The following is a 22,017-nucleotide window of genomic DNA, read 5'->3' as shown; positions in this document are numbered from 1 at the left end:
AGACTTTGAGATGACGGAGGAGCTGGCTGCTTATGGCCAATGAAAGGGACTACAACGGGGAGTGATTTGTTCACAGAGGTAAATGCATCCATGGACACGCTGGGATTAAAATGGGACAAACTGGTAGGTGTTACAACCGACAGCTGTCCATATCTGACATGGAAAAACTTTGGACTTTTGAGGCAGATGCAAGATAAAGTGACTGAAATTAACCCAGAACAGAAATTGATATTTTTGCATTGTATCATTCATCAGGAGGTGTTGTGCAAGTCAGTGCTAAAAATTAGCCATGTTGTTGATGTTGTAACTAAAATAAGTTAATTTCATCAGGGCAAGAGCACTGAATCACAAACAGTTTGTTTCACTGCTAGAGGAGTATGAAAGTGAACATTGTGCCATAGGCTACCAGACAGCTGTGAGATGGCTCAGCCTTGGCAAGGTGCTTAAAAGAGTATGGGACCTGAGAGCAGAGATTCAGGGGTTTTGTGAAAAGAAAGACAAGGACATTCCAGAGCTCACAGATACACAATGGATTGCAGATCCAGTTTGCTGTTGATGTGACTGCACTAATGAATGAACTAAATACCAAGCTGCAAGGCAAGGGCCTCTTTGCACACAAAATGTATAGCTTGGTGACACCTTTCATGAGAAAGATGAACTTTCTTTCAAGTCAATTAGAGGGCAACATTCTCACTCACATGCCAACACTGAAAGAAGTCACACTATCAGCTGATCACCTCCACAAGTATTCATCCATGTTAGGTGCACTGCATGGTGAGTTTTCAAGAAGATCTGAAGACTTCAATTCAGTTGAGAGTGAAATGCACATGATTTCTTCTCCCTTTACTTATAGTGTGGATAATGCACCCAGTGATGTCCAGCTTGAACTCATTGATATACAGTCTGATAATCTACTGGCCGAGCATTTTAAGTCAGTATCACTGGTAGAGTTTTATTCCTCTGTCAAAGAGGAAATCTTCCCACACTTGAGGAGACATGCTCAGAAGATGTTGGTTCTCTTTGGATCTACCTACATCTGTGAACAAACATTCTCAGTTATGAAGTTTAACAAATCCAGATATACACTGCTCACAAAAATTAAAGGAACACTTTAAAGAAACACATTAGATACATCAGATCTCAATATGAAGTTGGATATCTATACAAATAACGACAGGGCAATGTCTTGGGAACAAAAGGATGCCAAGTCTTTTAATGGAAATAAAAGTTTTCTGCCTACAGAGGGCTCAATTGTGTAGACACCCTAAAATCAGAGTGAAATGAAGATGTGGCAGGCTAGTCCATTTTTTCAAAAACTTAATTTCTGCTACTCAAAATGCTTTTCAGTATCTTGTGTGGCCCCACGAGCTTGTATGCATGCTTGACAATGTCGGGGCATGCTCCTAATGAGACGACGGATGGTGTCTTGTGGCATTTCCTCCCAGATCTGTATGAGTGCATCCCTGAGCTGTTGTACAGTCTGGGGAGCAACCTGTCGGCGCCTAATGGACCGAAACATAATGTCCTAAAGATGTTCTATTGGGTTTAAATCAGGGGATCGTGAAGGCCATTCAATTGTTTCAATTCCTTCATCCTCCAGGTACTGCCTGCATACTCTTGCCACATGAGGCCGGGCATTGTCGTGCATTAGGAGGAAACCAGGACCTACTGCACCAGCGTAGGGTCTGACAATGGGTTCAAGGATTTCATCTCGATAACTTATGGCAGTCAGAGCACCATTTCCTACGCAGTAGATGTCTGTGCGTCCCTCCATGGATATGCCTCCCCAGACCATCACTGACCCACCACCAAACCTGTCATGTTGAACGACGTTGCAGGCAGCATATCGTTCTCCTTGTCTTCTCCAGACTCTTTCACGTCTATCACAGCTGCTCAGGGTGAACCTGCTCGTCTGTAAAAAGTACAGGGCGCCAGTGGCGGACTTGCCAATTGTGGTGTTCTTGAGCAAATTAGTCGAGCTCCACGGTGCTGGGCAGTGAGCACAGGGCCCACTACAGGACGTCGGGCCCTCAGGCCATCTTCATGAAGTCTGTTCCTGATTGTTTGGGTAGAGACATTCACACCAGTGGCCCTCTGGAGGTCATTCTGTAGGGCACGAGCAGTGCTCAGCCTGTTCCGTCTTGCACAAAGGAGCAGGTATCAGTCCTGCTGATGGGTTGAGGACCTTCTACGGCCCTGTCCAGCTCTCCGAGAATAACAGCCAGTCTCCTGAAATCTCCTCCATGTTCTGGAGATTGTGCTGGGAGACACATTAAACCTTCTTGCTGCAGCACGTGTGGATGTGCCATCCTGGAGAAGTTGGACAACCTGTGCAACTTCTGTAGGGTTAAGGAATCGCCTCATACTGCCAGTAGAGATAATTACTCAAGCCAAAACTAGCACGAGTGGAAAACCAGCCAAAAAAGATCAAGAGGGAGAAACTTGAAATGACCTCCACATGTAAAACCAGTCCTGTTTTGAGGGTTTTCGAATTGTTGCCACTTTAGTGCACCTGTTGTTAAGTCCATGAACACCAATACAGCTGAAAGTGATTAACAATGACCTCAGCTGCTTAACCAACCAGAACATTATCAGACAGGTTTAATTGATTTCATGCCAGGCCCAATAAAAAAAGTGTTCCTTTAATTTTTGTGAGCAGTATAGATCCTCTGTCAGCTCTGTCAGATCACTTGTGTGCTGTCCTTCGCATATCCACCTCAGATATTCAACCTGACTTCAGTGCACTTGTTCAAGCCCCAAACAGGCTAGATTTATCTCACTGAACACCAAAAGAACTGAGGCAAATTAATGTGATGTTGGTCTTTGAAAACTAGCTAATAAAGTTATGATGCTATTTTTAAATGCAAAAAAAAAACATGCACACTTTCTAAATTGTTTTTATAAATGTTCCTTAAATAGTTCAATAATTTTGTGCTCCACACTTGTTTGATTGACTGACATGTTTGGTTTACTGTAAGTTGAAGCTGCTATTTTTACGTTATGTTATGATGCTAGTTTTTTTAAACATTGCAAATGTTGAAATTTTCTAAACTGTTTTTGTGATTGTTCATTAAATAGAATTTTATATACAGTATATATATATATATAAAATTCTAATTCTATCTTCTACATTTTCTCATTGTAATGTTTCATTTACTGTTTCTTATAGTGGGATATCATAAATATTGGAAATTAGTTAAGAATATTATAGGTATTAAGTATATATTTGGTATATTATATATATTCCGGCCCTCTAAAACCATTCCAATTTCTCATGTGGCCCCTTTGGAAAAATAATTGCCCACCCCTATCCAAGATGGTGACGTGTACTGCTTGGGCAGATGTGAACTGGTAAGCACATTTTATTGTGCCACTAAAAAAGTCTTCAAGTAACCTTCACAGAATGTGAGGTGTATATACGCATAAAAGCTTGAACAGCTCTGACAGCCCAAACTTGTTCCATGAAGTACTGACATGTGCATATAACAGACTTGCATGGCACAGAAGCAGAGGTCAGGAGTTGACCCCAGGACCACAAGTCAGTGAGGAGTTTGTTCTCACTTCTGCCTGTTCGTTTCACTGATGAGATTAGAATTAAGCAGCAGACATACATTTGACTAATTTGGCTGATGCCGTTATCCAAGCCTGCTTTAGTTACATCTCTTGTTTTTTCCCCGTTGGACCACAGGCAGGAAAAATGACTTGATCACGATAATACAGGATCAGTGGTGGGATTTAAACCCACAGCCTCAAGGTCTGAAGTCCAACGTGTTAACCACTGCACCACACTGCCTGCCTGCCCGGCCGACTGAGTCGCTTCCTGCCTCCAGCACACCCACATTCACTCTGCCAGTGTTGACCACCCATGTCAAGCCACACGGGCACAGGAAGAACCTCCATGCAGCAGCTGGCAACCCAAGCTGTGAGGTGGCATGACTACCAGACGTATACCCATGCCTTCCTCTAACAAGTGAATTGCAGGAGTGAAAAAAAGTCTGAAACAAGTCAAAGCCATAAAAAATGATTATTCATAGACATTTTTTCTTATTTTTATTTTAAATGTAATTCAGATTTACATTTATAAAGCAGCTTTTGAAAGAAATTTCAGTTCGGTAATTGCCTTCGATTCCAAGTTGCCTTCATACACAAAGGTACATTGTTCTCCACAAAACATACGAAAATATAATTTAAAGCACTTTCACAGACACGGTACATTACATTCACTATACACAGTATATCAAAATAGTAACCCCCCCCCCCCCGCATTTTACCTGTTTTATAATACTGTCACAAAGTTAAACTAAATAGAAAATGGAATTCCATTACAATATTCATTTACATGCAGTGATGACATATTTATGACTGTTTAGAAAACCCATCCAGCACTGTTTCCATTTTCCTAAATAATCCAGACACAAGTGTACATATCACTTTTCTTTTTGAATTCACGCCAAAGTGTGTAGTGGGATGGAAATGACCAAATAGGGACAAAGTTTCAGGAAACCCTACTTACCAATCCCATGAAGAGGAGCCGCTGCTCAGGGCTTGGCCTAGCGTTTCTTTTGGTGTTCTCAGATGACTCACGGTCGTGTCAGGAATGACCCATTTACAGTATGTTGTCTGAAGACCATCGAGTTTCTCACAGATGACCCCTTCCCAGGAGGTGGTGGTGGGGTGAAGGTTTGGGTGGGGAGTGGGGCCGAACAAAGCCATGAATTGAGAAGGGACCCCATGCCACAACCCTCAGCTGAAGAGCAGCCTTAACACTGAATGCTGCACAAGGGCAGTAAACAATACGCTAGTCACAGCCCAGCTGTACCCCCGGAGTCATTTGGGAGCTTCTAAAAAAATACACTGAAGTGTTAGGAGAATTCTAATTAACCAAAAAGATAGAGAAGTTCTAACTGTTAGGAGGAAAGCAGTGAAATCCTTCCACTCACATTCAGCTCATGTCTGTCCTCATCTCAAGAGTGGAACCCCAGTGCTTGTTCATATTCATAAAATGAGGGGGTAATTAGGGGTTATAAGGGGATTTATAAAAGTAAAACGGGAGGTAAAAAGAAAATTAAAGAAAGTTACACTTCAAAGGGACTGTAAAGACAACCAGAACTTGATGCGTATTTGTACTTTAAAAACAGATAAAAAACAAATGTAACATGGTTGAAAAAAGAAGTCCGTTCACTGCAGAAGTTTTCAAGGTGTGACCTAATTGATTAAGAAATGGGCCAAATGCAAACGAGAAAAAACAGCAATATAATAATAATAATTATAATAATGAACCCTTGCACTGCAAGTTACTGTATACAATTCTATTTATAAGGCTCAAGCAACAAGATTCCAGGACCAGCGTCACTGTAAAGCTATAGAGAAATATTACATTGGAATGCTGTGACCCACAATACAAGGCAATCAGAAGATCATCTCTCTCCATAGAGATAAAACAAAAATAACATAAGAAATCACAATAAACGGGACGTGGAGACTTGATGGTATAAAAGAAGAAACGGCTACAGAATACTCAAAACACCTCCTTGGTAAATAAAGATGATTTCTCACTTACGGCAACCACAGGTTTGCACCACAGCCGCAAGTAATGGCAACTCAAAAACATTGAAACTATTGGCAATCGGTCAACTACAAAGTGCTTAAACACTTCATCCACGGTGATGAAGGAGAAACAGTTCTGTTTCCACTGAGATAGCATTTATAATTGTTGAATAAAAAGGCGAGAAGGACCCTGGAGCTTTTCAGTTGAGTCAATGAAGTATAGGATTATAAATTCTAAATACTGGCATCATGGAGAGGACTGCAGCCTTTAAAACGTAGCTTCTGAATAGAGAGATCTACCTGTGGCATAACAAAAAAATAATTTCTGAAATGTCCAAACAACTGAAGTGGCTTGATTTCGGTGTGCTTGAAACTCTACAGAAAGAACTCTTGCAAAAACTGAAGGCTGCAGATTTGTCCCCCTGTTTTATTCCTCTCCTTTTTTTTTTTTAAAAGTATATATATTTATATATAAATTGGTTATCTATGTTATATTACAGACATTCAGATTCAGTTGGGGGCTTTGTTTCTTTAGAAAACTCTACCTTTAAGTGCTGGTTCATGGGCTGCCAGTGGACAAAAGAAAGTTTGTTCAAAATGTGCTGGTTGTTCCCCAGCTTTAACAGGAACACCACCCCCCTAACCGCCCCCCAGGCACAGTCTAGTCTGTACAGGCCCAACGCTGACTCAATAAGCCACCACTGGCGCCTGGGTGTATATAACTTTTCATTTTCCTATAATATTAGCACCTTAGGTGAAAAGTTTGAATAAGATCAGTATGAGAGCTACATGTGCAAAATGTACAAAACCATGAAGTCTACAAAGGTACATCATTCCAAAAAATAAAAACTTAAGCATGCATTCAAACTTGTAGTGTATTTCTCTTCTCTCATTTTGTGTGTGTGTGCGTGTGTGTGTGTGTGCGTTTTTCTTTAAGGGCTGAAAAAAAAAGCAAAACCACATTTCCCTTGTAAAATTGGTGTCTTTTTCGGGGACGGGGGATGGGTAAATCAGCAATTGCTGGTGAAGTATTTCTTGGCACAGTCGGAACCAGCGAGTTTATTGCTGCATCTTCCTGATAATCTCAGCAGACACCGGAGGATGGAAATTAATGGTATGGTGTCGCAGACCCTGAGCAGTCTTGTAACTCTTTCCACACCGGCACTTAAAGGGCTTGCGGACACGAATCTGTGTCCTGTGGCCATTCTTTGCGTGGTACTTGATGCCATTCACATTCTGCAGGGGAGACAAAAAGGAACAAAAAAAAAACTGTAAGTGTGTGATGCAAATAACCAGGATACAACCAAAGCCACCCCAACAGTCTGTTTAGCTTCTGCACATGCTGAATATTCACATGTACTAGCACTGTCTTGATGACTTGGCCTCCCCTCATTTCCCCTCCTTGTGAAAAGCTTTACCAACTGAGGAAGAGTCCTGTCTACAATGTTGTCTAAAGATGGGCAAAAAAGTTTTGAAGTCCTCAACACCAGCAGCATTTCGGCTACACTATATTGATGGATGGAGTAAGCAGTACTCCAACATGAACGCTGGCCAGGCCACTGCCTGCTGCATTAAAACAAGCTGCAGCCCATGACTTTTAGAGGGCCTGATGTTACAGGGCAGACCACCCTGCCACCCAGTGTGTTTTAAGAATTGCAATTTAATTCCTTGCCCCTTTTTCATTGCATGTATCATTTTTATTGCCTCATGTATCTGGCCCCCATCTGTTGGCAGGTGCTGTGGCAGCACATAAGGGTCCCTGGCTTTAACAGGCCTCTGCACTCGGCCACATGTGGGAAGCATTAGGCTTCTCCCGGCTAAAGCAAAGGAACATTTTAATATGCTTCCAAGATTTTCACAGGCTTCGAAGGACATCTTAAGCACAAAAGACATTGAAGCTGTCAAGCTGAAGTAAATAAGGAGACCTTCTAAGCAGACAAGGCTGCCGGGCCTTCAGTCTTTGCTGGACATTTTCAATTAGCCGTGACTTGGAGGCAGACGAAGCTTCACTTGCCAGTGCTGCTCAAATGAAGGGTGTCTCGGGGCAGCACTGCTTTGTTTTTTGTAACAAATTTAAAATTTTTATTTTAAATATCAAAGAGTACACATGTTGCACACAGAGAATAAATACTGAAACATTTGTGAACAGCACACAAACACTGCCCCTTCAAGACTTTTTTTACATTTATAATAAAATCTTAAATAAAGCAGAGTCTTCTTATACAGATGTAAGCACCAGGGCACGCTGAGGTCATGAAAGTTGACATCTCTAACCATGCCAGTGTATTTCCAACTTCTGTATCAGGGAAATGTTTAAACTGGTATACGCAACAGTGCTGCACACAATTTTAACTTTACAATTCAGGGCTCTAAATCGAGTGGTCTAATGCCCAGGACTGCTCTGTGCCTTGTGCCCACCTGTAACCTATAACTAGAAAAAGTGAGTACACAAAATGGATAGATGGCACTACAACAACCAAAGAACTATCTTCTTCTTCACTCATTTGCCTGTTTACTCCTCACTTACATGACTGCTGCACCCAACACTTTAGTATTTAATGAAAGAACACAATAAAGCATTTTACGTGGCATCCTCCTGGACTCATTCTGTAATTCATGACCACATACTTTGTTGTTTTTGGTATTCACTCTTTTATTCAATGCTCATTTTGTGACATTTCTTTAATCAGATTCCAAAGATAAAGTGAATAAGCCTTCTTCAAACTGACAGTTAAAGCTTGTGTTATGAAATCTTTGGCTACGTTGCCTGAAGGGTCATTGATCATAAAGTGTAACTGGTTCACACAAACCTATGACTTATACTTGCCATTTCTTTTTCTTGAGCTGATTAGCTTATTTTATGAGTCTACCTCCGTAATTATGTCAAAAAAGATTTAGCTTATTCTCATATGCCTTTATATCTTAAGAGATGTCCATGGAGTTAAAAAGGCAGCAGACTTCACAATATGCTTTAGAGAGGGACTAATAAAATGAGCGCCAAAGTGTGCCTTGGCTGATATTAATTGCATAAGAGATACACTGCCTCATCTCACTAGAAAAAAATCATGATGCAAGTGAAGGAGGATATTCATTTAATACAATTCCAGGAAGAATTTTACAGATCAACATGTCATTTTAATGACAGAGGGCTCAACAAACACAACTCAAAAACTATCATCAAAATGGAAGTGCCCTGCTAACTGCATAAAATGTGGACTTTTTTTAATCCGTGGCTACTCGAAAAGGGGATACACTTCAATTCTCACATACAAAAATGCTGCACAGATTCATTGACATTTTGAATAAGCAACCAGATAATGAAACCCAGAGAGACATTTTACATACACTGAACAGCCACAACATTAAAACCGCCTGCCTGTGTAGGTCCCCCTTGTGCCTCCAAAACAGCTCTAACCCATCGAGGCATGAATTCTACAAGACCTCTAAAGGTGCCCTGTTATATCTGGCACCAATATGTTAGCAGCAGATCCTCTATGTCCTGTTAGTTGTGAGTTAGGGCCTACATGGATCAAACTTATTTTTCCAGCCCATCCCATTTGCTAGGTTTGATTGATATCTGGGAGATTTGAAGGCCAAGTCAACATCTTGATATCTTTGTCATATTCCATAAACCATTCCTGAACTATTTTTGCAGGGTGGCTGGAGGCATTATCGTACTGATAGAGACCATTGCCATCAGGGAATACTGTTGCCATAAAGGAGTTTACATGGTCGGCCACAATCTTTAGGTAGGTAGTACGCGTCAAAGTAACATCCACATGAATGCCAGGTCCCAAGGTTTCCCAAAAGAACATTGCCCAGAGCATCACACTGCTTCTGCTGGCTTACCTTCTTCCCATAGTGCATCCTGCTGCCATATTTTCCTCAGGTAACTGACACACACACACGACTATAAAAAAACATGATTCATTACATCAGGACACCCTCTCATATTGCTCCATGGTTGAATTTTGATGATCTCATGCCTAGTGTAAGCACTTTTGGCTGTGGACAGAGGTCAATTTGGTCACTATGACCAGTGTGTGGCTACACAGTTCCCATACACAGCAAGCTACTGTAAGATGCCCTGTGTGTTCTGATACCTTTCTCTCATGGTCAGCATTAAGGTTTTCAGCAGTTTATGCTACAGATGTTTCACCCCTGTCCCAAAGGTATCACGTCCCAGTGAACTGAATGACTTCCGGCCTGTCACTCTGATGTCACATGTGATGAAGACTATGGAGCGGCTGCTGCTTCACCACCTGAGGCCACAGGTCTGCCACGCCCTCAACCCTCTGCAGTTCACATACCAGGAGAAGGTGGGAGTGGAGGATGCCATCATCTATATGCTACACCGATCCCTCTCCCACTTGGACAGAGGCAGTGGTGCTGTAAGAATTATGTTCTGGAATTCCATAGTGCTTTGCACACCATCCAACCTCTGCTCGTTAGGGACAAGCTGACAGAGATGGGAGTAGATTCATACCTGGTAGCGTGGATCGTGGACTATCTTAAAAACAGACCTCAGTATGTGCGTCTCGGGAACTGCAGGTCTGACATTGTGGTCAGCAACACAGGAGTGCCGCAGGGGACTGTACTTTCTCCGGTCCTGTTCAGTCTATATACATCGGACTTCCAATACGATTCGGAGTCCTGCCACATGCAAAAGTTTGCAGATGACACTGCTATCGTGGGCTGCATCAGGAGTGAGTAGGAGGAGGAGTATAGGAACCTAATCAAGGACTTTGTTAAATGGTGAGACTCAAACCACTTACACCTGAACACCAGCAAAACCTGGGAGCTAGTGGTGGATTTTAGGAGACCCAGGCCCCTCCTGGACCCCGTGATTATCAGAGGCCACTGTGTGCAGAGGGTACAGACCTATAAATACCTGGGAGTGCAGCTGGATGATAAGTTGGACTGGACTGCCAATACTGATGCTCTGTGCAAGAGAGGACAGAGCCGACTATACTTCCTTAGAAGACTGGTGTCCTTCAACATCTGCAATAAGATGCTGCAGATGTTCTATCAGACAGTTGTGGCGAGTGCCCTCTTCTACGCGGTGGTATGCTGGGGAGGCAGCATAAAGAAGAAGGACACCTCATGCCTGGACAAACTGGTGAGGAAGGCAGGCTTTATTGTAGGCACGGAGCTGGACAGTTTGACAACCGTGGCAGAGCGACGGGCGCTGAGCAGGCTCCTGTCAATCATGGAGAATCCACTGCATCCACTAAACAGTATCATCTCCAGACAGAGGAGCAGCTTCAGAGACAGACTGCTGTCACTGTCCTGCTCTACTGACAGACTGAGGAGATCGTTCCTCCCCCACACTATGCGACTCTTCAATTCCACCTATAAACGTTAACATCATACAAAGTTATTGTCTGTTTTACCTGCATTTTTATCACTCTTTAATATTGTTTTTTTATTAGTATGCTGCTGCTGGAGTATGTGAATTTCCCCTTGGGATTAATAAAGTATCTATCATCATCATCATCAAATGGATAATTTCAAAAGAAGCTTGAAAATCCTATTTCACAAAGTAAATTAAAATTCTTAATTTAAATGTTGGTATAATAAACAACACACAGTTTCATTTTTTCCTCAAAAATGATTAGTTAAAAAAAAAAAAGCCAATCCAATTGGAAACCATTATTGTGACCTGACTAAAGCCATGTCAGACTAAAGGGCTTGCAGTATCGCTCTTCACTGCCCCATGCTGCTTTTCAAGAACCTGCATGCCTACTGACTCTCCTGTGCGATTAAATTTCAGTCTACTTATGATAACAAATTCCTTATAGCATTGGAAGACACATCAGACAGTTGTTCAGGAAATTAATTGCGTAGATGTTTTCTGCCAAAGCCTCCTGTCTGGAGGCCTGGCATTTGAAGCTCTTTAAACACATCAAGATTGAAAGCTCATGTTTTCTCACAGCAGTGGTGCTTCTGACGGCACCCCCTGTTGTTTGTTCTTGTATTTTGTGAAAATTCTAGCAACTGAGGAATCATGCTGAATTAGCCAAATCCTCCTAAATTTAAAAATGGGAAGGATTGTTAAACACCTGAGAGCCTAAGAGCCAAAGGTTGAAGTTGGCCTTGCTGTGCCTTTGGTGTGTAATTTCCAGCAATGGGGGGACAGTGACCCCACCGAAGACAGAGAATTAATCCTCAAAGCAGACTGCACATAACGAGATGCAATGGTGGGATAGACTATTCAGGCAGGGTACACTGAATGCAAGTTCCTGATAGTGTGAAAAAGGCCATGATGGCTGACATGTTTAAATAAACTAAATTCACATCTGAATACAAGTTTATGTCATTTAATTATGCATTGCTTCCCAAGTGATTGTAATTTTTCAAAATTCCACTTTTTTGAATGCTTCATTTCCTTTGACCTGTTTACAGGCTGACAGAAAAGAAGGAAGCAAAACAGCATGTGCAAACAATGACAAGGAGTGCTGAATGGCTAATCAGCCCTCCCCATCTCTGCTTCACTTCTAACCCCAAGAACTCTGCAATGTTTGCTGTATTCTTGGCAGTCCTCTTTGGGAAGAAGCAAGCTGTATATTCACTCCCGTCTCTGACTCATTACCCTTTATTTGCTGCTTCTCCATGTTTGTCAGGCCCAGCATGGATCATTAATTCTTCCCCTGTCTGGCTGCTCAAGCACTTAAGACGTGCAAGACAGGCCTCATGCATTTGAGATGAAGGCAGCGAGATGGTGTGAGCAGGCAGGAGCGCCTCAGTTATAGGGGCAATAAAGAAGCGGCGCTGGCAGTCAAAGTGAGTGCAGACAGGATGTAGCATATTACAGGGTGATTCGTCCATCTTTTGCCCCTAAAGAGACCCTTATTGTGATGCTGGGTGCCCTCTGGGGAAATCAGCTCTTACAATCATTGAGGCTTTCTTGCCTGCTTCCTTCCTGAGCTACACATTTACTTTTATCATTTTCCCACCCTAATGCTGTCGTAACAGCAGTAAAAGCCTCCATCACACCTTGGTTAAAGAGAGATGTCTAAGAGCAGGCTTCAGGCTTTGGCGGCATGACCTGCAATCTAAGCCGTAAGTCAAGATTTTACTCTTAGGTTTGACACAGAGCGGAGAATCATAAAAGCACCTTCAGAAAGGCAGAGATTTAGCCGCACTTGTAAACATTCTTTTTTTGGCAGTTTTACTTTTCTTGAAAGGCCTTGCAAGCAGCTGATGATAATTTCTACGCTGTTAGATTTTGGTTTCTGGGATTATTTTGGTACCATCTTCACCAATCATTTACAATGTATGTTGTTTAGGACTCTAGGGTGCAGCTCTTAAATTTGCCATGTGAAGTCTCTAAATGGTTCATCTCTCCTTTGCTGCCTTTTGGGGGAATGTGATATACTTTATACTGTGGCCTTCTGTCCTCTTCACCAGTCTTGATCAAATCTTTACCCTTTTTTTTGCAACCAGAAATCTGGTACCATTCTGACTGTCAGGTCAAAAATAATAAAATGTTAAGATAAAGAATGAAGGATGGGTGAACAGATATTAAAATATTATCAGCAACCACCAAGAATAACAGCTACAAACAAAAATATTTTTCTTTTTTGCTCACGTCTTGGAAGAAAGAAAGACATGAAAAGCTGAGCTCTAGTGAGTGAGCTGGGAAGAAGGCTGCCAGTCGGCCAGTCCACAAGGCCTCTGACCCTGACATATATAGAGAGACTCTGCTTTCTGTACTACATTGTCGAGGATTTCACTTTTATTCTCGGCACACACCAACGAAGTTCCATTAAGGCATTGGTGTCCTGCATTAATTAAATCCTAAATCCATTTTCACTCCTTTCCCTTACAGCATGCCCAGCACTACATGTGAATATTGTTCTTTTATCTACTTCAACGTGTGATAGTATTCTGTTACTGGCAGCTACTATCAAAGGTATTATATAAAAATGGGAAAATGAACTGCTTTATATATACTCTATAATTATATATTGCTGTTTATCTATTGCTGAGAACTGCTTGGATACTCTTCTTGTAAATGTGTGGGCTTTTTCCTGTTGTTTTAATTTCCTCTTGCAACTCAAAATGTCAGCTTAAGTGACTTGATTTTGATTGAACATGTAATGTACTGGCACCCAATCCTGGGAAAACTGGAGCATTTGAAAAAAATCCACCTAGACACACAGAGTAAGCAAACTCTGTACAGGAGGTGGACCAAGATGAATAATTTCAAATTAGTTTGACCAAGATCAGTCACTAGTCCATTTTCCCATTACAATTTAATAAGTGTTACGGAGTATGGGATCTAAAAAGAGATAAGGAGATGTGAGCAAATTACTAGGGCCCCATGTACACTAATTTGTTTTTATTTAAAAATGGATTTAGTTGTCTTCATTTTAGCCTTTCATCCACACTACCCTGTCATTTTTGACCCCTGAAAACAAAGACTTTTGTAGTGTCAGCATTTGGGAAAGGATATACGTAAACATAGTTTTCTGAAAAAACGTGCTCTAATTACACTCTAATTGGTTTGCACTTACGGTATTTTGTGGCCCTTCTCGGATTGGATCCTGTGTATTACAATGCCTCATTCACTGACCTATCACCCTTCATAGATAAAAAAACATTTTCCAACATAATGGATATAAAAGAGTTGCTTTCTATGCTGCCGCTTTTTGTGCTGCTTACGGTACCTGTATGCATCTAAATTGAGTCTTGTATGTCTGAATGCTGCATACTTGCATAAAAAGCTAATTATTTACTGGTGGCAGGTGGCGTTACCGTTGTATTGAAAAAATTCAGTTGGCATATAACTCAGTTGACAGCCTCTTATCAATCTTTCTTATTTAAACTTAATCTGCTCAGTAAAGAGGAGTGCATTCTGCAGCAAAATTAATAACATGACACTTAACGAAATGGATGGGTGTAGAATGCAGCTGAGCTCACAGTATTACGTATTACAAGACACAGAAGCCCAATGCAGCAAAGCGCACACACAGGGATTTATTTATTTCCTCTATTCAGCCAGTTTTAAAAATGTGCTGCCGATTCACACACATGACCAGTGTAGGTGAACGTCAAAGTCGTATCTAGTGTGGAAGGAGATTATTTTTGTTTAATAACTTCATGTTTAAATGAAAATGTGGCAGAGTGGATGTAACTTTACTTAGAGTTCAACGGTGCACTCTGTGTGGGACTCCATCAAGATTGACAATGCCTACGATAAAGACTAATAGCAAGACCATGGCTGGAAATTTCAGATATGTTTATCCTAAAGTTTCGGATCAAACCACACTTTGCCTTATGAATGTGCTTTAGCTTTTATAGTATACTGTATTTGTTAGCAGTCCTCAGTCTGAGATAGCGTGGCCTGGAAGCCAAAGCACTGCCATTAGTGCGGGGTGCTGCAGATTCTGAAATGGTGGCTGATTAGAACACCATGACTTTGTTTTTCCTCTTGCTGTTCCTTTTTTTCAGCTATTTTAAACCACTTCTAATCTGAAATCCATTATAACAGAGAGGATTTGGCAGAAGCCCACTTTTATTCTACTTTGTTTTTTTTTTTCTTTTTTCCCCAGCAAGTGGCATTTTATTAAGTGTTAGACAAAGAGGAGCTTTTACCCTCCTCCACAGATGAAGAAGAAAAGAAAAAGATACAATCCAATTTTTTCCCCTATGTGCTCAATTAATTAATAAGGTATAAGATTTCAATCAACCAATCAATTAAATGGACAAGTACTGTGTCATACATTACCAGCAGCATCATCTGTGGACCTAAAAATGTTAATGACCATGAAACCCGTAAACAACAGGACAGTGGAGCAGCCTAAAAATAGGAAACCTCCAAGGAAGGATTTCAATGCCCTGAAATTTCAGGAATCATCTGTGATGTTAAAGCAAAGAATAGCTCAATAATATGGTACAAAATATATTAACTTAATTTGGAAACAAAATCACACACACAGAATAAAAGAAAGTCACCAAAACTGAACACAGCTAAGTAATTAACAAATGAAAGTACAGAAAATATGCAATATGTACTGGCATTTGAGAGATCCTGTGTAAAAGCACAGTTGTCTTAGCTGCACAAAACATGTGTTGTTTTCAGATAAAAACTATTTTTGAATATGCTAACCTGGGTCTTAATACCACACTATTGCCACTATGGCAGTAGAGCTGAGAACAGTTTGTATTACATAAGATTGGAATTTCAAATACAAATTTTTTTATTTATTTTTTTTGAGAAAGTCCCAATTAATGAAATGGATGGATCTGCAATATTTGATCTTTCCATTGGCCCCACCGTTATTTAATACTCCATTCCTTTTGCGCTTTGATAATTTAGTGCATTGGAGCTGCTGTGCAATAGTCTTTCAAGAAAAAGTGTACTGCTGCAGTAATATGCCAGGATTTCCCTACTATAATACAATAAACTCTTTACATAGTCCAGTTATTTCCAAATTAGAATGCATTTCACAACCTAAACTACAGTAGGACATCAATTGAGTTACATTTCATGACCATGAAAGAAATGCTAAAGCTCTTTAAATGTGTTGTGGCTAACGAGAACTTAACAAAAGGTCTCCCAATATAATTTCCTGTAAGCATTTAATGTAACATTGGAATTTTTATTCACAAATATAAACCTTTCCCTTCAATTATCGCGTTGCATGTTTTTTAGTAGTATGTGCTGCTTGCTGACATTAAAACAGTCCCAGCCTTCCTGAACAGATCTGTAAAATTTATCGCTCACTTTATTGTGCCAGTAACCATGCTAAGCTTTTACATATTTCGTAGCGTAATTCACAAAGTGTTTCTTATGGTTATAAAAATGTCAAATACTGCCTAATTTCTTTAATAGCTGCTTGATGCTAATTTTCTCATCAACATAATGTATGTCTAATTCCAAAATTAAAGGAAGCCTCCAAGTATAATTTACCATGACTGATGTTACAAAGACCACAAACAGAACAGAAAGGTTATGTGCTGTCCAGGCTTTAGCAGTGGAAAAAAATGTTTCCTTTCTCCCAGTTTTGAGTCATGTCATCTGATTGTATTAATTGTTCCTAAACTTAGGTTTAAAGAAAATAAGCAATGTAGTTGACATAACTTTAATGATTTGTTTTAATATATCATCCAGTCCGTTACAGTATATGACTAAGATTTCTTCACTTAGATGAAAATGCGTATCTAAAAGGGTATTAAATGATCAAAAAGGGGAAGACAGATTGGATTCTCTTTAAAAGATTCTGAATCTTTAGATTCAAGTGTCGAATTTGTATGATTTTCTTCACTCTTTTTTTGGGTTTAATTTAATTGTAGTTGATTTTGCTGGTTTTTGGAAAATTATTATGTTATGGTATGTTCATTTACCCTAAGATTCCTTGCTTTTTCAAACTTACACTACTAAAAAAATACTCATAAAAAGGAAAAAAAATAGGTCAATCGATTTCATGACGAGAAATAGTCAGAAAAACGTCTGGGTGTTGAACTGACCCTACTGAAGATTTTTCCTTGCTTTATAAACATCAGAAATGTAACACAAATGAAACTGAATTTGTGTGATACTAGTGTTGATGCTCAGATTTATTTTTTTAAAACTACAGTCAATATTTCTGTCTGTGATGTTGCTGATTTGAGTTTTTGAGCTAAAGAGAGCAAAAAGAAATAAAAGTGTGTTGTTTGGAGGTGCTGGGAGGTGATGTGTTTAATTTCACTTTACATCTGTGCAGGTAAAACTAACTGGATAATATCAAATAAAATCCCATTTAAATAAAGTACCCCATTGTGTGAACAAAAAAAGCGCTACAACGATCATATCCTCAGTGCTGATAAAAATTTCAAAAGGCAAAATTATTACCTTTGGTTACACATATTGCTACCTCAGCTTGTCAAGGTTGCACATCTAAACTTCCTCATATGGCTTTGCCATTCTAAACATTGGGATCAGCTATGAGTCGTGTGCAAATGTTAATTATGAACTGTCATTCAAAATATATCACATGTAAAATGAGGCTTGGCTTCTTTATTTTTGGCACTATATTCATGTTCAGGTATTTTTTGCAGATGTCCACTACAAGAATAACCCACATCTAATTGCATTCTCTTCTCTAGCTTAATTTTATTTAGATACAAAGGTGGCAGAAAATATAATTTGACCATCCCCTTTTTAAAGTCTTCCCTTATAAAATATATCCAGGTGTACCAAGATCGCTACTACTGTTTCTCATATTGTTTAATGATTAGTGATAGGATCAGTTTTTATATGCTGCTGATAACCCTAAGACATCAAGTCATTTTGAACACTGTTAATAAGTTTTTTTTTTTCATGATCCATTTGCTGTTTCTTTATTATATGATCTACAATTCCATACTTTTTATGAAATGCAGTATTTTTTAAACAAAACTATTTTCTTTGGTAATGACCAATTGTGCTGTTGTAAGAAAATGCTTTCTTTAGTTTCCAATAATAAATTATATTGTATGTGACAGGCATTGACATCACTGCATTACTACAAAATTAAAACAGGGCAGTTTACAATGGCTTAAGAATGGTCTCAGCTGATCTGGATTACATCAGTCCTGTTAATGGAACCAAAGGTAAATAACCAAAGATTAATTTGAAAAAAATAAAATATAAAGGATTTGGGTGATAATTGTGAACTAGACAAAAATATATCTCATTGACCAAAGCACATCAGCTAGTATTTACTGAGTCTTCAACCTGGAAAATAATGTTATCTTATTTTAAAAATGCTGTTTTATCTCATTGTCAGTGTAATTGTAACAGAGAAAGTATGTCAAAATAGTTTACAGACACCTTAACCTTTTTTTAAATTGTTTTTAACTGCTCTTTAGAGTTAAGGAATATAAAATTAACTATTACCATCATAACCCATTTTGTGTTTTCCTGTATTAAAACAACACTGCACACAGACATTTCTTTCATGGGATCACAAGCAACTCAATATCCACTTCACATTTGCAATGTAGATAGAGGAGAACTAGCAGCCAAACTTTCCAACAAAGTTTTTGCTTCTGAGCAATAGGTATTCATTTCCAATGGTAAATTTAACAAGAAGCTAATAACAAGAACCTCAACATGCGTGCTGCATTTTCTTGTGGAGCTGCAACTGGCTGTATTCCTTTGATCAGCTTGGCTAGCCCTCAGCTTCAGCTGTGTCCCATTTACATCTCAAACAAGTGATGCTTTCCAATGGTAAACCTCTGAATATTTTCATGCAGTACTTTGCCCTTCCAGGTCATTTCAAACATTTATTTTTGCCTTCTGTAATGAACTAATTTAAATATTTTTTACATTTTAGCTGACTCAAGTGATGGCACAAATTTGCTACCAACTTAAGATTTTAATTTTTCTGCATTACTTAAGATTTGCTGTGTATCTCAGCTACAGTGTGCAGTGTGGCTAACAAGGCAGTATTAATGCATTTCCCAATTTAAAATAAATTCTAGGAAAAAGAAGTTAAAAAAGAAGTAACAGGGCCAAATGGTCTCCTTCAATCTCAAACAAAACATATGTTAAGCACATGAATGAAGAGAAGTACCTTGTATCTCTTTTTACATCCTGGAACTGGACAGGCAAACGGCTTCTCATCTCCTCCATTCATGCACATGGAGCCCATGATGGATTCAGAACTAATAGCACTTTCTGTGGTCCACGATTCATCACTGTCTGATTCTTCATAATCTACCTCTTCCTCATCATACTCGCTGCCTGGAATATCAGAAGGAAGGAAAGAAAAAACAAAACAACTTGGTTACAGCAGTAACAATGCCAGCTGCCCTGATGGACTTAGAAGCTACCTCGATCACCAAATTGTCAAGACCTCTGGCTCAATTATTAAAAAAAAAAAAAACCATTTAATTACCTTAAAATAAACAGCTTCCTCAGACTGGCCTATTTAACACACCCGCAATTCCAGTAAAATGGCCTTTATATCACACCTCCTTCAACCCTAGTGACCAGTTTCAATTTGCAAAAGCTTACAGCTGAAGTGGTGTGCATAATTACATCTGCTGGTAGTACTGTACAAGCCCTGTCCCGCCACACTGCTCATAAAACATACTAGCAAATGGTCATTCTCACAAAGAGCCCTTTTCCCTGTTAGACCAAAAAAAGCGAAAGTTTAGCCTAAAAATAAATAAAAGCATAAGAAATTTTAATTAAGGCATTCCTGGCCTACCAGCTTTTTCCATTGCCTGTAGCACCTCTCACTTATAACAGCCACATTAAAAAGGGTGCATAGTTTTCCAGGCACTTTTCCCTAGCTAGCAGTGTCAGTCTATTAAAAAAATCTGCAACTAATCATGCAAAGTAACTCTTTCATCTTACAAAGCTGGACTGATAATTGGGAATTTTTTTAAGGGGCCAAGGTACAGTAAGCATTATGGTCATAGTGTAACAAATTCCTATTTTCATTCACACTGTCTTTAATAATTGCGAATGAATACACTGTGACCTTTCCTTATTTCAGAAAACAGTAAAAGAAATACAAACTGTGCTAGGCAATATGTGATTGTATTAGTGAGGTAACCAACAGACCATTTAGATTTGTAAAAAATAAAATCACTAGGTGCTAATAAAAATCCTATTTTTGTTGTCATTTTAAAAGCCATAAGCACTCCTGCTGCACAATATTACTAAGCAAATCCCAGCTGAAAACATCTAGAATGGATTATTGGCTTAAATTGCTGCTAAATCCAACAACATATTACAGTAGAGATATACCTCTTTAGAAGAAAACAAAAGAGCATATTCGCATACATACAATATATAAGTGTATATATAACCATTGTGATGAACATGAAAAATATTGAATAGTTGTGTGAGGAAGAGAGAAGCACATTTCCTAAAACTTGTTAAAGACATCTGTGTGCCAGAAAATGCCAAGGTACTTCAGCCAGACCTGAGAAATGCCTATTCCTGCTACACACATTAACAATAAAGAAAAGCATTTAAAGGCATTAAATCATTTATAGATGTGTGCAAAGACTTGGTATGAATGGAAAGTGTGCCCTCTTTCGGTTATTCTGTAACCCAATCCTATACACTCTGCAAACCTCACGCATTAAATGTGTCACAAGAAACAAATATTCAGAGTTTGATTAGAAAAAGAAAAAAGGCTAGATTTTTAAAAACCTAATTGCATGTTTCAGGCGTCAAACAGATGTTCATCTTTACAACAGAAGCGTTTTCAAATCATGCATGAACTTCCTTGAGTAAGTAATACACATGTGCCAGGGTTCCTGAGGCTATACAGCACAATCGTGTTCTGATTTGCCAAGACCTTAAAATTGGCAGAGCTTACTGATGAGGTTTGTTAAAACTGTGCTACAGATACTGAACCATATGTAAATAAATTCACTCATCCACACTGCATTAGACTGAATACTGTATCTTAAACACATTTGTTAGATTTATTTGTTTCTTTGTTTATACTTAATTTTCTCTGTTCAGCATTTGGAATATAAATTACATTATACAAACAGTCAACAGCTTTTTCTCTGTGTGACCAAGTATCTGCTTTGTTTAGAATCAAATGTGCTCTTAAAGACTAAAAAATAGGTTTATGTAAAATAAGCAGCCTGACTACAAAAGTCTGAAGTATTATTTTTATAATGCACTTGCCTGAAAGTAACAATAGTTGAGCACTTTTTGGTGGTTTGGATGCAGTGGCAACTAACATTACAATTAGGGATATACAGGGGAAAATATATAATGTGTCTTTTTCAGATGACACTTTTAGGATAAGCAAAACACTAAAGACAAATTTAGGTCCAATTATCAGACTACAGTACAACTCAGGATGACTCACAATTGGTTCACAGACGTAGCCATGCACTACTCTGCTCAAACACTACATGCTGTGTTCTCTTTAAAACGTAATGCTCACTGCAGGTGTTTGTGGGCAAGGTTGTACATTTGAGATTGTGATATTCTAGTTGATGTATAAAAATCACAGTTTAATTAACACCAATTAAGTAAAAAGAATGACCCCTTGATTGATTGGCATAACCCTGTACTGCAGAAAATAAAATATCAACAGGTTAATTCAGACTACTATCTCTTTATTATTTTAAAATTAGACATGCTCATATTTATGTGATCTATTTTAGCAATTATGATTTTAGCTATAAGATAAAGGTAAAACAAATTGTGGACTTACCAGTGCACTCTTCAAGAATACCATAAGCATGTGACTCTTTGCAAAGACATCCAGCATAGTTATGCGATCTGATGTAGCCTTTTCCATAAATGTATTACTATATAAAATACTAAAATCAAAAGGAATGCTACATTTGACTCTGGTATTTACAATAACTGATTTAAAAACATTAGGTAACTTTGAGAATTGAGGGCATAGTGAAAAACTGGATAATGACTTTCTACAGGCAAAAATTGGTTCAAGTAAACTGTAACTGAACAAAAGAATGTGAGCAGATGCAACTTTATAAACTTAAAAAGGTATC

The 22,017-nt window shown here is 39.0% G+C and overlaps 1 protein-coding gene across 2 annotated transcripts in view; it reads right to left on the bottom strand.

Annotated features, from left to right (window-relative positions):
* Nucleotides 1–5,986: 5,986 nt before the first annotated feature.
* jazf1b (JAZF zinc finger 1b) overlaps nt 5,987–22,017 on the bottom strand; it is a 287,243-nt gene continuing 271,212 nt past the window's right edge. For both annotated transcript variants that reach the window (XM_039736337.1, XM_039736338.1), the window contains 2 exons: nt 19,092–19,261; nt 5,987–6,783 (listed from right to left, as the gene is read on the bottom strand). In XM_039736337.1, the coding sequence (XP_039592271.1) occupies nt 6,607–6,783; nt 19,092–19,261 (347 nt within the window). In that variant the 3' untranslated portion in view covers nt 5,987–6,606. The remainder of the gene's footprint in view (nt 6,784–19,091; nt 19,262–22,017) is intronic.

This window comes from Polypterus senegalus, chromosome 15, assembly GCF_016835505.1.
Source record: "Polypterus senegalus isolate Bchr_013 chromosome 15, ASM1683550v1, whole genome shotgun sequence".
NCBI lineage: Eukaryota > Metazoa > Chordata > Cladistia > Polypteriformes > Polypteridae > Polypterus > Polypterus senegalus.
The sequence above is the reverse complement of the archived record's forward strand: the minus strand, read 5'-3'. Positions and strand labels throughout refer to the sequence as shown.